Below are 15,668 nucleotides of genomic sequence, written 5' to 3'. Positions count from 1 at the left end.
GTTACTTTGAGTTTTTACAGAATTTAATATCAGAATATGCATACAGCTCCTTAAACATGTCCTGCTTTGCTTTATTTTCTAATCCTTCTTAATGATCTTAAATTCAAAGTTTGTATCACTCGTTTAGTCCTGGTTTAACTCTGCTCCTGTTTGTCTCCTCATCATTTCTTCACACTTGTCTTTCACACAAGCTCCTGTGAATCCAGGCGCTGTAAATTGGGCAGAGGTGGGACTTGTAGTGCTTTTTATAGCAGTATTTCTTGTTATCCTTTCCCAAGTATTGTGAATTTGGTCTTTAGCACAGTTAAAAGTTCATCAAATTAAGTCTGGCTTTATAATTAACCACAATCAAAGGGGAATTGTAGTTTGAATGGTTACAGTCACAATCGGCAAATCTCAAACTGTTTAGGTAATATGATATGAGTAATAAGTAGTAATAGTAATAAGAACTAAATATGCATTTCCATGGAGTCTTATATTGTACAAAACATGCTAGCCATTTTTAGACCTCTTCATAATGTTCTGAAATGGATGGACTTTTAGTTCAACAGTTCATATTTTAGTTTTCTCTCAAATATCATATGTTCCTGTCTGTGTTTCAGCTTAAAAAACAGGTGCACTGCGTAATATTTGTAGTGGAAATGTTATAGCTTTGCTTTGAGTTAGGTTCAGTTAGGCTGCTTTATTCGTACCTGTAGGTATTGTTTTGCAGATTTTGAGAGGCAGGTCCCACATTTCACATTTCATTCATCCACATTATATACAATAAACACGCATAAAAACACAATTACAAAATAAAGTGTTACAGTGCTCCAGTGCAGAATTGTTTGTTGCATAAATAATTAGTTAAATTTATCCAATCACAATCACAATAAATATTAAATATATAAAAACACACGATTTTCCCAAGATAAACGTACTAAAATTGATAAATAAATAGATTACAATTTATTCATAAGTATGACAGCTGCTGGAACAAAGCTTCTTTTAAAACAATTCATTCTAATTCATGGGACTAAAAAAGACTGACCAGAAGGAAGCACCTGAAACTCTGAATTTAGTGAATGTTCCATGGAATAACTTTAAACATAAACATCTAGCATTTATTCATTACTGCTGTTTCTATTGCTCAAAAATACAGTAATTCCTTCTGTGAATAGGGGTGAATCTCCACAGATCTGAACTGTAATGTAGTGTAGTGCTGTAACCCTTACGATAGATACATTCTAGACAAAGCAACAGCATTTCCATAGAGACAAGCAGGTAGCAGAAACTCCACTAGAAATGTTACGCAGTGCACGTTTATTGACTTGGATTTAATATCATTTAAGCTGCTAACATGATGGTTTTAGTCCTTGTTGTTTCTGTTTTCTTTCTAGTGTTCATACTATCAGTGTTGCATTTTTTTCCATTAAGTTGATGGCAAACAAAACATACTGAAGGAAATGGTGTTTGTAGGTGGATTTACACAGTCCAGGGATGACCATATGGTGCCCCCTCTCCACCAGATGTGCCACAAGATGTTAGACTTCAAAGATTATCTCACTGAAAAACATGGGAATATTTGAGTCAATATTAGAAATATAATTAGAAATATAAATGATATAATCTCATTTGGGCAAAGTTTTGGAACATTTTGACAGGACTGGACTTGACTGACATGTTTATGCACCGAGTGTTTCTTGTAGTTTTGTGCATGTGTTGAGTATGGAGAGAGGGATGACATGTGGGAGGGTTTTTGCTTTGTTTTTGCCTATTTTTGTTTTTTGCATATTGTACATTTATTAAGGCTGAACAATCTGATTCTGTTCAAAGTTCACATTTTAAAAGTGTGGAATATGACGTGACTTGCTACAACACAAGAATCCCATTTCAGAGCATGTTTGTACAAATCTAAACTTTGGGGTTTGCTGTTTTATGCAGAATAACCCCCAATAAATAATAATAATTATTAAAAAAGTTAATAATTATACCTTATTTACACCAGTCTCTTTTTGCGTTTACTGTTTATTTTTGATTTATTATTACCATTTATATTCTTGCTCTTTGTTATTATAATATATGAGATGTGTGAGCTGCTGTGTCCAAATAATTTCCCTTGTGGATCAATAAAATAAAGTTTGTCTTAGTCTAATAAAACTGAATATTTGGTTGTTTGTGGGAAAACTGTGGTATTTCAGAAATCGCAACCTTTGCTATTTGCTACTTCCATCTATTCTAATTTTGATTTTGATTTGATAATGATTAACTGTGCTCCCCTATTGTGAGTGTTGCCATAGTTTAAATATATTTGTTCTCTCTTTCTCTCCAGATGAACCGCCCGATCCAGGTGAAGCCAGCGGACAGTGAGAGCAGAGGGGGTAAGAGCAGCTTTTCCTCTGTCAATACACCTGTTCAAACAAGCACTTTACCATTACACCGGCAACAATATCACTCTTACTACAATGGGTCTAAAATACAGTTACACACAAAGGAGAAGGCAGCGTTGATGTACAAGATTCACAATTCACGGAGGAGTTATAATTGTTTTATTCACCTTAAAGGTCCCATATTATGCTGATCTGATCTTTTGGTGTTATAATGTTGTTTCCTCATTAAAAAACATACCCGGAGTTGTGTTTTGTTTCATTCACACATGTTTAACACAGAAACCCTGCATATTTAGGCTCAGGCTCAACACTCTGTTCCACCTTATGATGTCATGTGGTAATTCAAGTGCTCCACTGTGTTTTTAAACTTCATACACCTTCACTAGAATCAGTTAGATGGATTTTTCCCCCCAACTTTGTTTATTGAACATTTTAACATTAACAAACAAACAAACATAGTGCACTGCACTGAATAGTACCACAGGTATGACAGTTCTACAGGAGGACACATCTGAATGTCAACACACCACAACCACCCCCCCTCACCAACCCACTGGCTAAACAACCCAAAATAAAAATAAATAACATTTTTTTATAATAATAATAATAATAATAATAATCATCATCATCATCATCATCATCATAATGATAATAATAAAAGATTAAGTAAATAAAATTGTATAATGGTAGATAAATAAAATAAATATGCAATAAAAATGAATACAAAAATTAAAAAGTAGGAAGTAGGGATGTGAAAAGAGGAAATGAGCCCATAGAGGTGTTCCTTTGGATGATTTTATCCCTTCTGTACTAAACTAAATGTAAAAGATAGCTATTAACTTGAAAACTCATGACATCACAAGGTGGAACAGAGCATTTTGAGCTTGGGAGATGACAGACAAATAAAATAATGAAGGATTACTCAGACGTGTGAATGAGACTCCAGGTCTGTTTTTGAGCAGGTAACAACATTATAACATGGCTCAAAGCTCACAAGAGTCAATTTTGCATAATATATGACCTTTAAAGGACAAATTTATTACTGAATTTCACATTTATTTTAAGTAGGTCAGTGTGTTAAAAAAAATATGAACTGAACTTGTTACCTGTTTCTTGAGATGAGAGATTGCTCTACTTTGTAAAATTCAGATATAGCAGTGGTTTCTTCCTGTAGCATTGGTGAGGTAGTTTTGCAGAGATACAGAGAAACATAACTTACCGAAGTTACAGGTCAGATCTGTGAAGAGGTGATCCCTCTGAAAGTAATAATGCAGAATTGAACACTGTATTTCAGTAAATGCAACACAGATCATTTTAAAGGGCCCATATTATGCTATTTTCTGATCTTTATTATTATATTGTTGTTTCGTCATCACAAACAAACCTGGAATTGTGTTTGTTTCATTCACACATGTTTAACACACAGATCCTGCATATTTAGCCATATTTAATTCTTCTATCAAACTGAAAACAATTGTGATGTCATACGGTAATACAGGAAGGGCTCCTCTGTATTTTTAAACTCTATACACCTTCACTAGAATCATATGGGTCATTTCAACCCAGGTGTGTTTTTGAGGAGGTAACAACATTCTGCCATGACTTAAAGCTTACAAGAGTCAATTTAGCAGAATATAGGACCTTTAATGCCATACTGTGGAATATTACACCAAAAACAAACAACATCTCCATGAAGACAAGCAGTAGGTGAACCTCCTTCAAGAAAGTCTCATAGTGTACCTCTGAATAACACAAAAACTTAAAGAGCAATGTCATAGTATAGATTCATATGTCCACACTGAAGGATTCATCGTCCTTGTGGCTCGCTGACTTTGGAAAACTACAATTTCAGGCCTCAGTGCTTTAACGACTGGTGCAGATGGAGGATTTGTTACACTTTAACTACACCTGTATCACACACATCGGCAGCTTGGCCTACATTCAAAACACTATCGCTGAGCTCTGTCCCATGGAGGCAGGGAGTCACTGAACATGGTGGCCCCAGTCATTTAGAGCTTTAAATTTTAAATAATGGCTTTTTAAAGGTCCTATATTATATGGGATTGTGAGTTTTAAGCCATGTTGCCTCATCAAGGACATACCCAAAGTTGAGTTTTGTTTCATTCACTCATGTTTGAGTAGGAATGTAACAATAACGAAAATATTGTGTCGTCAAAAGTCTCACAATAATGTCGTGGGCTGTCACAATATATCAAATTGCAAGTTTCTTTCCTTAAATGCATTGTTTTATAGTAGTAACAGCTTATGAACATAGGGGACTACATATCCCATGATTCACTTCAGTGCAGACAACATGAAGAGATATGTTTTTTACTTAAATTCTTGAGATTATGACGAAAATAATTCACACCAATATCTTGTCATGGTATTTTAAAAGCATCCTATCCTATCTACAAAGTGTCTCATCTACAATTATATTAGCCTCTCCAAAATATCGCATAAATATTGTACTGTGAGGTGCATATCCTGATAATATTGTACCATGAGATTTGGATATTGTTACATCACAGCCTAAATATGCAGGATTTCTATGTTTTGTGTATGTGTGAATGAAACAAAAATACAACAGATATATTTTTGGTGAGGAAGATTATAACATAGACCAGAAAATACCTACATACTTGTGATAGTAGTAGAAGTAGTAGTAGTAGTAGTAGTAGTAGTAGTAGTAGTAGTAGTAGTGTAGTAGTAGTAGTAGTAGTAGTTCGTCAGTCTCAAACATTACTACATTTTTTTACTAAGATGAACTTTTTTGCCTTGTCAAATGTCATGTTTATTTTCAAATGTTTTTCCGTGTAGGCAGCTGCTCACTGTGTAACAATTCACGGAAAAGGCAAATTAGATTTTCACAAACCAGGATTTATTATTCTGCCAAAATTCATCTGAAACAACAGCCCCCAATGTCCTGTTTTACATAATCCATTGCATCTAATTGTGTATATCTCCTCTATTGGCTTTGTGACGGGCCTCTTTAGCTTGACGTTTTTTGGCTGCTGCTTTCAGGAACATTATATGACGTACTACAAAAAGATGCTTTGGGGATAATTTTAACTGCAAAACAAGTTTATAATTTAATTTCATAAACACTAAAGAATTTATTATGTGTTACAGAGGCTGAATTGTAATCTGAACTGTAGACACCCATGAACTGCAGCTAAACGAGGTCCAAACTAGGTCTAAACCAGAACTAAACCACAACTGAATTGAACATATCAGGTTAAAGAGATTAGACCAGGCTAGAACCCATTTTAAGGACTAAACGAGGTCTAAACCAGGCCTGAACCAGTTCTAAACCAGCTCTGAACCAGGACTAAACCACGGCTTAATCAGGGCTAAACCAGGCCTGAACTAAACAAATCTGAACCAGGTCTAAACCAGGACTAAAACAGGTCTAAACAAATCTGAACCAGGTCAAACCAGGACTAAAACAGATCTAAACCAGGACTGAACAGACCTAAACCATAACTGAATTGAGCCCATCACGTTAAAGCCATCAAACTAGAATAGGACAAAATCCCATTTTAAGGACTAAATGAGGTGTAAACCAAATCTAAACCAGGTCTGAACCAGGACTAAACCAGGGCTAAACCAGGTCTAAGTCAGGTCTAAACCAGGACTGAACAGATCTAAACCATAAGTGAACTGAGCCTATTAGGTTAAAGCTGTTAAACTAGACCAGGACCAAACAACATTTTAAGGACTAAACCGGGTCTCAAACAAGTCTAAACCAAGTCTAAACCAAGTCTAAACCAGGACTAAACCAGGGCTAATCCAGAGCTAAAGCAGATCTAAAACAAATCTAAACCAGATCTTAACTAGATCTAAACCAAGACTAAACTGATCTAAACCATAACTGAATTGAGCCTATCAGGTTAAAGCCATTAGACTAGACCAAGCCCAAACCCCATTTTAAGGACTAAACTGGATCTCAGGCAGGTCTAACGCAGGACTAAACCAAGTCTGAACCAAGTCTAAATCTAAGTCCAAGTCTGAACCAAGTCTAAACCAGGACTAAACCAGGGCTAAACCAGAGCTAAAGCAGGTCTAAAACAAATCTAAACCAGGACTAAACTGATCTAAACCATAACTGAATTGAGCCTATCAGGTTAAAGCCATTAGACTAGACCAGGCCCAAACCCCATTTTAAGGACTAAACTGGATCTCAGGCAGGTCTAACGCAGGACTAAACCAAGTCTGAACCAGGTCTAAACCAAGACTAAACCACCAGGTCTAAACCAGATCTAAACCAGATCTAAACCAGATCTAAACCAGGCTAATCCAGAGCTAAAGCAGATCTAAAACAAATCTAAACCAGATCTTAACTAGATCTAAACCAAGACTAAACTGATCTAAACCATAACTGAATTGAGCCTATCAGGTTAAAGCCATTAGACTAGACCAAGCCCAAACCCCATTTTAAGGACTAAACTGGATCTCAGGCAGGTCTAACGCAGGACTAAACCAAGTCTGAACCAAGTCTAAATCAGGACTAAACCAAGTCTGAACCAAGTCTAAACCAGGACTAAACCAGGGCTAAACCAGAGCTAAAGCAGGTCTAAAACAAATCTAAACCAGGACTAAACTGATCTAAACCATAACTGAATTGAGCCTATCAGGTTAAAGCCATTAGACTAGACCAGGCCCAAACCCCATTTTAAGGACTAAACTGGATCTCAGGCAGGTCTAACGCAGGACTAAACCAAGTCTGAACCAGGTCTAAACCAAGACTAAACCACCAGGTCTAAACCAGATCTAAACCAGATCTAAACCAGATCTAAACCAGGTCTAAACCAGATCTAATCCAGGTCTAAACCAGGTCTAAACCACAGCCGGATAGAGCATATCTGTGTTGGTGGGTTAGTAGCGTCACACAAAGGCTGCTGTCTGTCTGGCTGCTGTGCTTTGGGGCAGAGTGGTAATGTCAAGTGAAAGCGATTTGATTTGAATGGGTCTAAACGTGCAGAAACAAGGCCTCCTGATGCTGCAGACAGGAACAGACGGAGCAGCCGATGAAAACATTCTGTGACAAACATTTGAGACGCTGCCAAATGCTGTTTACTGCTGTCACTCTCTGCACTGCACTCTGCTGCTCAGTGGAGGAACTGCAGTCTCAAAACCATTTTCTGTGTATAAGTTTAGTTTATTTATTTAAGGAGACAGGGACAATGCACACTATAAATTAACATTAACAAGAGATTTACAGTTACAGGTTATAACACTAATGCTAATTTCCACCTGTAGTCCCTGGGCAGGCTGATGTTATAGTTCATAAAATCAAATATTCAAGAAAAAAATTGCAAATAAGTTCTTTCCCTACTAGGATAGTTAGTTTATTTTTAACAGTCTACAGGCATAACCATTAATCATGTTGCAATGACTCATGAATTACACAAAAATGATGCATAAAACTTTATTTATTTTGCCTAACCCTCAAAAAAAAAAAAAAAAAAAAAAAAAACTTAACTAATCATCGCCCAACAGTGTCAGAGCATAAAAAGACTTGTTGTTAACATTTGTTTAATCCCCAATTTTATCATTATCTTGCAATTAAATCATGGTTCTTGTCTAAATCGAACTACTTTTTTCTAAACATTTTTAAAACTTGGAATCCTTTATTAGTTTTGCCTTGACTTTCTGATATAAGGTCTGCCAACTGCTTGTCTTCATGAAAATGTTTTGAAAATACTTTTGTCTGAATGTCCCACAATATGGCATTAAACTTTTCTACCTTGATCGTTTTTATTCATGTGTCTGACGTGATTCTTGATGGTTAAAAAACAAACACATAAACACAAATCTATTTCACTTTATCTGTATATCACATCCTTTTATCCTGTGCTTTAATCTTGCATCATTTTCCAAACATTATTCCTATTTTGTCTCTCTCTTTCTCTGTCGTCATGATGCTGTCCTTCGCCCTCAGAAGACAGGAAGTTGTTTGTCGGCATGTTGGGGAAGCAGCAGACAGACGCGGATGTGCGGAAGATGTTTGAGCCGTTTGGGAGCATAGAGGAGTGCACGGTTCTGAGAGGCCCTGATGGCACTAGCAAAGGTAAAACTGCTGACTCATGGAGCTTACACTGCCAGTACACGCACTAACACTTTCAACATTATACACGATCTGAACACAGGAAGCAACAGGAGGAATCATGTACTTATATTACTGTGCATACAACATTTAAAGTCAAAATAATAAAAGTGCTGATTCATGGTGCTGATTCTATTATTGCCTGAGATCCAGAATGAGTCTCTGGATTAGACAGTCAGGGACCATCAGCTCGGTCTGTTTGTATGAAAACAAATATTCAAGATCGATCAATCTGGGTACATTTTATATTTATAGGCCTGACTTTAGCTAATTGCCCTGGTTCTGTTAAAAGTATTAATATTTATTTTATTTATTTATTTTTTTATTGGAAAATAGTTTTAAATTCTAAATGTACTCTAATGTTTTTCTACTATTAATCATTATTAAGCATTATTAAAGTAAGAGACATGTTTTGAAAATCAACTTTCAAGAGCTTTTAAATGTACCCACTTGAAGTTGTATTCAGAGTGATTCATGTTTGTATAATCTTTATTCTGCTGCAATCAAGACGCCATGACAAAATTGATGTTGGTTATATATTATATTATAAGCCTGTACAATGATGTGATGACAGAAAACCAGTGGTGGAAAGTAGCAAAGTAAAAGCAGTAAAGCACTGTACAAAATTTGTATATGTACTTTACTTAAGCAAATTTTGAAGTATATACTTTTTACTTTTACTTCACTACATTTGAGAGAAGGTATCTGTACTTTCTACTCCACTACGTTTTTGAACAGGACTGAAAAGCAAAAGTATTTTTTATTATAGTGTGAGACCTGCAGAAAAGATTGAGGGGTTTATTTTAACACGAATAAAAACAGCTGGAAAAAAACTATTTGATTCACTTTTGAATTGTTGAAGAAAATTCAGCACAAATCTTTATGAAAATTACTACTTGTGGAGTCTTATATGATCTCAAAATCTGCATGAAATACTCATACTTTTTACTCTCAAAGCACATTACTTATAAAGTGAGTTTTTTCATGTGACACTTTTACTTGTACTTGAGTGTTGTTTTGCTCCTATATCTGTACTTATCTGTGCTTAAATAACAAAATTCAATACTTCCTCCACCAATGCCACAAACCCATAAGGTAACAGTGTAGTCACATTTTGTGCAGGTTTCTTTTCTCATTAATGTGTTCAAATAAAACTTGGTGTGTGTTTTTAGGCAGCAGGTCGACCAAAAGAAAATATCGACCTGTGCTGGAGATTTAAGGCCGATAGATGATAAGATTAAAAGTCCAAATATCGGCAATATATCAGTCTATCATTATTATCAAACTATCAATAGCTTCATATTGCATTCTCTAGCCACATCCCATTAGCCTGATTCATCAGCCAGTTTCACATCATGGAAACCGTCTGACCTCGCAGCATTAGGATTCCTTTGCTCGACAGTAGGCGGGTACTTTTTTTATTTAACCAATCGCTGCTATTATGTCATGACGTATGTAATGCGCTGCTAACAGGGCTAACTGGTATATTGAGCTTTTCCCAAATCCTGTAGGAAGAAGGGCAATAACGTCTTTCCCCTTGATAAAATTCACCAAACATTCTCTTTGTTCTGGCTTTAAATCCTTGATCTCAGGAATCGCTGCCAACACAGAATGTATGACTTCGTCCACATCCATCTCGACTGCTTTGTTTACTGTTGTGCTGTACCACAAAAGGGACCCAGACAGGTGCTTGAGTTTGACATCATGGCTTCATAGCTCTTCACTGATTGGCCGGTGCACAGTCTACAACTTCCTGGGTTCTTGCAAACCGTCCAGTGTATTCTGATTCCTGACCTAGTCATTGGAGAGAAATGAAATTGAGCGGAGGCACTAGGTGGCGCCAGCCTGACTATTATCTCATACCTCATGCTCCAGACTATAGAATGATTTAATGACAAGTTTGAATTCATTACTTTTTAACTAGTGTTGCCTATTTAACAAATAATTTCATTAATTTTCAGCACATTAAAGTTGCACTGGGTAACTTTTTGGTTGGGCATCCATCACCTGCTTGTTTCTAAGGATGTGTCATTGCTCTGCCTGGAATCATTTATCATCCATCATTTCCACAGTATGACATTAAACTTTACATTAATTAAATTACAGATAGTTTTATAGCTCCAAAATACTTCGATCTTAGGTCTGGGAAACTATTTGACAGACCCTCAACCAGAAAAGTTACACAATTCCCGTTTAAGACATGATTAAACTATTTCATTCTCGCCAAATAATATCAGTCTGGAGCTTCAAGTTGCACTCTGTGGTCACATCCCACATCTCGTACAGTGAAGCTATAAAACTCCATGCTCCTCTGTGCCTGGAAATGCCCCCCATTGATTGAAACGCTAAACAGTAAACATACACAAGTAAATACAACATGATTACCTCTGCTTCAATCTTCTAACTTCTGCTTCCTGTAGCTGGAATGATTTACGCCATAATTACGCGCATATTATGGCTGTAAAACTGTCAAGGGCTGTTATTCCCATGTCCCATATCACATGAATGTAAATCGCCTTCGCCACCAAGAAACAACAATGCTGGCGTGCCACTATTTGCCATGTAAATCAAAGCTCGTGACAGTTCGAACACAGTTGCTAGAATTTTCTGCGTTTGTTGCACCGAGCATGACTAATAGCCCAATAGGTTTTATGGGTCAGGGCTAATGATGCATGCACTGGTTTATGGTGTGTGATTGATGAAGCAATGAAAATATATTTAATGACACCAATGTAACTGATGGAGCGGTGGCAGTGGGACCTAATGTATTTTTAAAGGGAGTTTCTGTGGTCTGCATGTGGGGGGTATTGTGGGTGTAGGCAAATCCTGGTCAAGTTTTTGTTTAGACGTGGTTTAAACATGGTTTAGTCCTGGTTTAGTCCTCATTTTGACCTGCTTTAGTTCTTGTTTAGTCCTGGTTTAGTCCTGGTTTAGTCCTTGTTTTGACCTGCTTTACTTCTTGTTTAGACCCGGTTTAGTCCTGGTTTAGTTCTCATTTTGACCTGCTTTAGTTCTTGTTTAGACCTGGTTTAGACCTGGTTTAGACCTGGAGTAGTTCCTTGTCAGTCTGTGCCCAATTTTTATATTGTTTTCTAATATTTAATTACTTACTAAAGCACTTACTTAGTATTTTAATATCAAGATATAATTTAAGATGTATCAAGATATATTTATTTATTTATTTATTTATTTATTTATTTATTTTATTTATTTATTTATTTTAGGGACAGTGCACAATATACATTAACCTTAACAGGAGAGATGCATTGTGCCCGGTTGTAGCACTACAACTTATTTCCACTTGTAGTCCCTGGTGCATGTTTTTTAGGTTTTGGTTTAATTATCAAGATATAATTTAATTTAATATCAGAAAACACTTACTTGAATATCCATGGTAACAAGCAGATGGCGTACCCCCCATAAGTGAAGTTACACAGTGCATCTTTAAGTTGTTAATGATTTGAACCTGCTTAAGACTCGGGTTAAATAATGATGTGATAATGATCACACATGTACATTATAATAGCCCTGACTTTAACTGTGTAGCTAATGGGGCAGAGGCTGTAAAACATAATCTGTTTTAAAGTATTTTCTGTGTGGAGGGCGTTTTATTAATGTATTTTTATTCTATTTTGTGCAGGTTGCGCATTTGTAAAATTTCAGACCAACGCAGAGGCTCAAGCTGCCATCAACGCTCTACATGGGAGTCGCACTTTACCGGTAAGTCTTCCATTTTCTTAATGGTTTTCTTTCTTTCTGTTTGGTTATATCTTTAGCTCCATCTAACAATTTCCCCTGCATCCTCTTCCCCCTCACTTAGCTAACTTCATATCCTCTTTCATTAAATCCATAAATCTCTTTGGTCTTCCTCTAGGCCTCCTGTCTGCAGTCTCTAACCTCTGCATCCTATATATATTCACTTTCACTTCTGTGCACGTGCCTCAAACACTGCTGTTGGCTAGCTCTGATTTTATCTCCAAAACATCAAATATTTACTCACTCTCTGAAGTGCTTTTTCCAAATCCTATTTCTTCCTAAACCAGTCCCAAAGAGAGCCTCAACATTAGGGCTCCTGAGCAGTTGGATGGTTTTGGAAAATATCAAATAGCATTTTTTTTTCCAGACACGTTTGCATTAGACACAAACTATTTATGTTAAAGGGCCAATATTACAGTATTTTCTGATTTATGTTATAATATTAAAGTTACTTATAATGAAGGGTTTTTCAAACATGTGTGAATGAAACAAAACACAATGAGGTAACAACATTACAACATGGTTTGTGTAATTTAGGACCTTTAATTGCAATTAATTCAGCATCCATATACACCCTCTTTAACTGTGCTGCCCCTTCTAGCTCTAACTTTTCTTTTAGACGAGCCCATGTCCCCAAACCAAACACAACAGCGAGCTCCACTTCTGTCTTGTACACCTTTGTTTTTCTACTTGTTGGTATTTTTCCAGCTCAAACTGCTTGCACTCCTCTTCACCTCTTTGCCAGAGTCCTCTTTTTCGTTGGACCATTGACCCCAATTTTATAAACTACACTGACAAAGCTCTGTGATACTGCCTCAAACGCACTTGAATCTTCCAAATGCGCTTCGTGAATCATAGTGACTCACCACCCAGTCATCACTACTGTTTTCTAGGACACTCTCCTGCATAATTTGGCCAAAATATACTCATATTTTTCCCTTTGTGCTACTGAAGTATTGTTTTGTGTTTTTAAATAAAAGAAAATTTGATTATATCTCCAAACTGCTGGATAGCATTTGAAAGATGAGAAGAAAGATAATTTTTTATTTTATTTCATCAGTGAGATTAAAAACCTCTTTTTCAAGGAAGGCCTGGCCAAGAGCAGCAGTTTAACACGAAGTTACAACACACACAAACAACATTAAAGGTGCATTGTGTAACTTTCTGGTGGAGGAAGGTCAAATGCTTTTCTCCATGGAAATGTTATTGCTTTGTCTGGAATGTTTCACAGTATGGCATTAAACAGATATACCTTACATTTATTAAATCTGAGGTGGTTTAATACGTCAAAAATACCTAGAAAAACAGGCATTCTGACTGTGAGCGGGGCTGCCTCTCCACAGATCTGCCCTGTAACTTGGTCTGGCTTGGTCTCCATTGAGATTTTAAGAAAGGTTTAATACTATACTGTGAAACATTCCAGACAAAGCAACAACATCTCCAAGAAAAAAAGCCACTGATGGACCCTCCTCCAGAAAAGTTACACAATGCACCTTTTAAATGATATGCTCTAAATAAGTGAGAAATTAGTGTTTAATTAATAATGTTGCCAAATTATTTTGCTAATTTGTTTTGTCTGACAATGCATATCATCAAAAGGATACCTCTCTCAAGTGCTGTAGTCCAATAACTGGAAAGAACTTCAGCATATTCCTTACTGGACTGTCTGTTGGTATTGGAATTTTTGTTGAGATTGGGAATTTTTTGGCCCTTTGGCGACATCTGGTGGTACAAGCTGAAGTCCCATAGTGTATCTTTAATTGATTTAATTTATTAAGAGACAAAATAGCAAAATAAAAACACCAGGATCATGTAGAGCAGGTTAATACAAACAATTTAAGACCAAAATGACAAAGCTCACTGCAGCAGTTACAGAAAGAGAGGAGACAATTTTTCAACTTAAATTTAACTTAATTTTTCAGTAAATTGGAAACAGAGTCGATGGAGCCTGAAGCGCTCCCATGCTCACTTTCTTTTTAGAACACGTAGAGCACCTAGTGGGTTAGCTATGTCCATTTATATATACAGTCTATGGTTTCATAATGGTTTGTGTGAAGCAAAGGTGAAATATGAAGCAAAGGTGTCCAAGGGAATGTAGTTTAAAAAGCCCATGACCTTTAATTAAGAGTTGAAACACTGATAGCGACAAAGTTTTAAATGATCTAATACCAAACTCTGGATCAATATGGAAAAGTTCACTCCGAAGCCTGCTTTTAAAACTTCTCTAATCATCATCCTCTCATCATCTCCATTTTGATCCCTGCACCACGCCATGTCTCTCTCCGTGTGGTTATTTTTGTAAATGTCAAGCCTCCCAGTGACCTGAAGAGTGTCTGACAGATGGAGCCATAATTTCCTTTCTCCGTCTCCTCAGGGCGCCTCATCCAGCCTGGTGGTGAAGTTCGCCGACTCGGAGAAGGAGCGCGGACTGAGGCGCATGCAGCAGGTGGCCTCACAGCTGGGGGTGATCAGTCCCATGACCCTTCACCTCGGGGCTTACAACGCCTACACGCAGGCCGTAAGCAACACACACGCATAGAGACACACACACCTAGACACACACATAGACACGACTCTTATACTGTGCAATCCAAATGGTGTGTGATGAGGTCTGAGAATCATATGGTCTCTCAAGAGTTCATATCATACACAAGTGAAACAGTGCAGTGACTTCACGCTGGGGGTGTTCTACATGTATCTCTATTGGTTGAATGATCAGAAGTTGCCATGGAGACACAATGCACACATTAGCAAACACAGACAAAAAAGTGTTAAGACTAGGGTTGTGCAAAAATATTGGAATATCAATATATCGTATAGTTTAATGTGATGATACAGTATCGATATATCGCCAAGAGTATTTTTTGGTATATTTTACTAAATTATTTTGTTAGAGCTTTACATCTTTGTTGCTTGTTTGATGGAAGGAAGCTTGTTTATGCAACACATTTGACATTTTCTCTGTTTTCATTATTAAAATGTTTGTGTTTCATGTTAATTTTGAACAAGAAGTGGTTTAACAAAGACTTTTAGTATTGCAGCCATGATTTAACCCTTATTTTTTGTTGAATCATATCAAATCAATTTGAAATATATCACATCAAATTGAAAGCTCACTGTATTGAGATATGTATTGTATCGTGGCCTATGTATCGAGGTATGTATCATACTGAAAACTCAAGACTGAAATACAAAATGAATTTAAGCAGCACATTTTCAGAAGCCTGTGATCAATACGAGCGTTCATGGTCCTGTTCAGGTGTGATTTTCCACAAAAAGGTGAGAGTGACTAACTGAAAAACAGTTGGATAATTCTAGTTTTATATGAGAGAGACTTGTTCAACGGCACAAATCATCTCACCTGTAGTTCCAACTAACTAACTCTTTTTTGGCCAGATTGTGTAAAAATAAAGCTCAGATTAAAGTCTAAAAGA

General features: G+C 36.6%; 1 protein-coding gene across 1 annotated transcript in view; it reads left to right on the top strand.

Moving 5' to 3' along the window:
- celf3a (cugbp, Elav-like family member 3a) overlaps positions 1–15,668 on the top strand; it is a 90,506-nt gene that overhangs the window by 54,653 nt on the left and 20,185 nt on the right. Inside the window, exons 6-9 of the mRNA XM_055157198.1 lie at positions 2,312–2,360; positions 8,314–8,442; positions 12,119–12,198; positions 14,609–14,752. Coding sequence (XP_055013173.1) covers positions 2,312–2,360; positions 8,314–8,442; positions 12,119–12,198; positions 14,609–14,752 — 402 coding nt within the window. The remainder of the gene's footprint in view (positions 1–2,311; positions 2,361–8,313; positions 8,443–12,118; positions 12,199–14,608; positions 14,753–15,668) is intronic.

This window comes from Boleophthalmus pectinirostris, unplaced genomic scaffold (genome assembly GCF_026225935.1).
Source record: "Boleophthalmus pectinirostris isolate CB_2022bp ecotype Guang Dong unplaced genomic scaffold, ASM2622593v1 HiC_scaffold_21, whole genome shotgun sequence".
In the NCBI taxonomy this organism is placed as follows: Eukaryota; Metazoa; Chordata; class Actinopteri; order Gobiiformes; family Gobiidae; genus Boleophthalmus; species Boleophthalmus pectinirostris.
The sequence above is the reverse complement of the archived record's forward strand: the minus strand, read 5'-3'. Positions and strand labels throughout refer to the sequence as shown.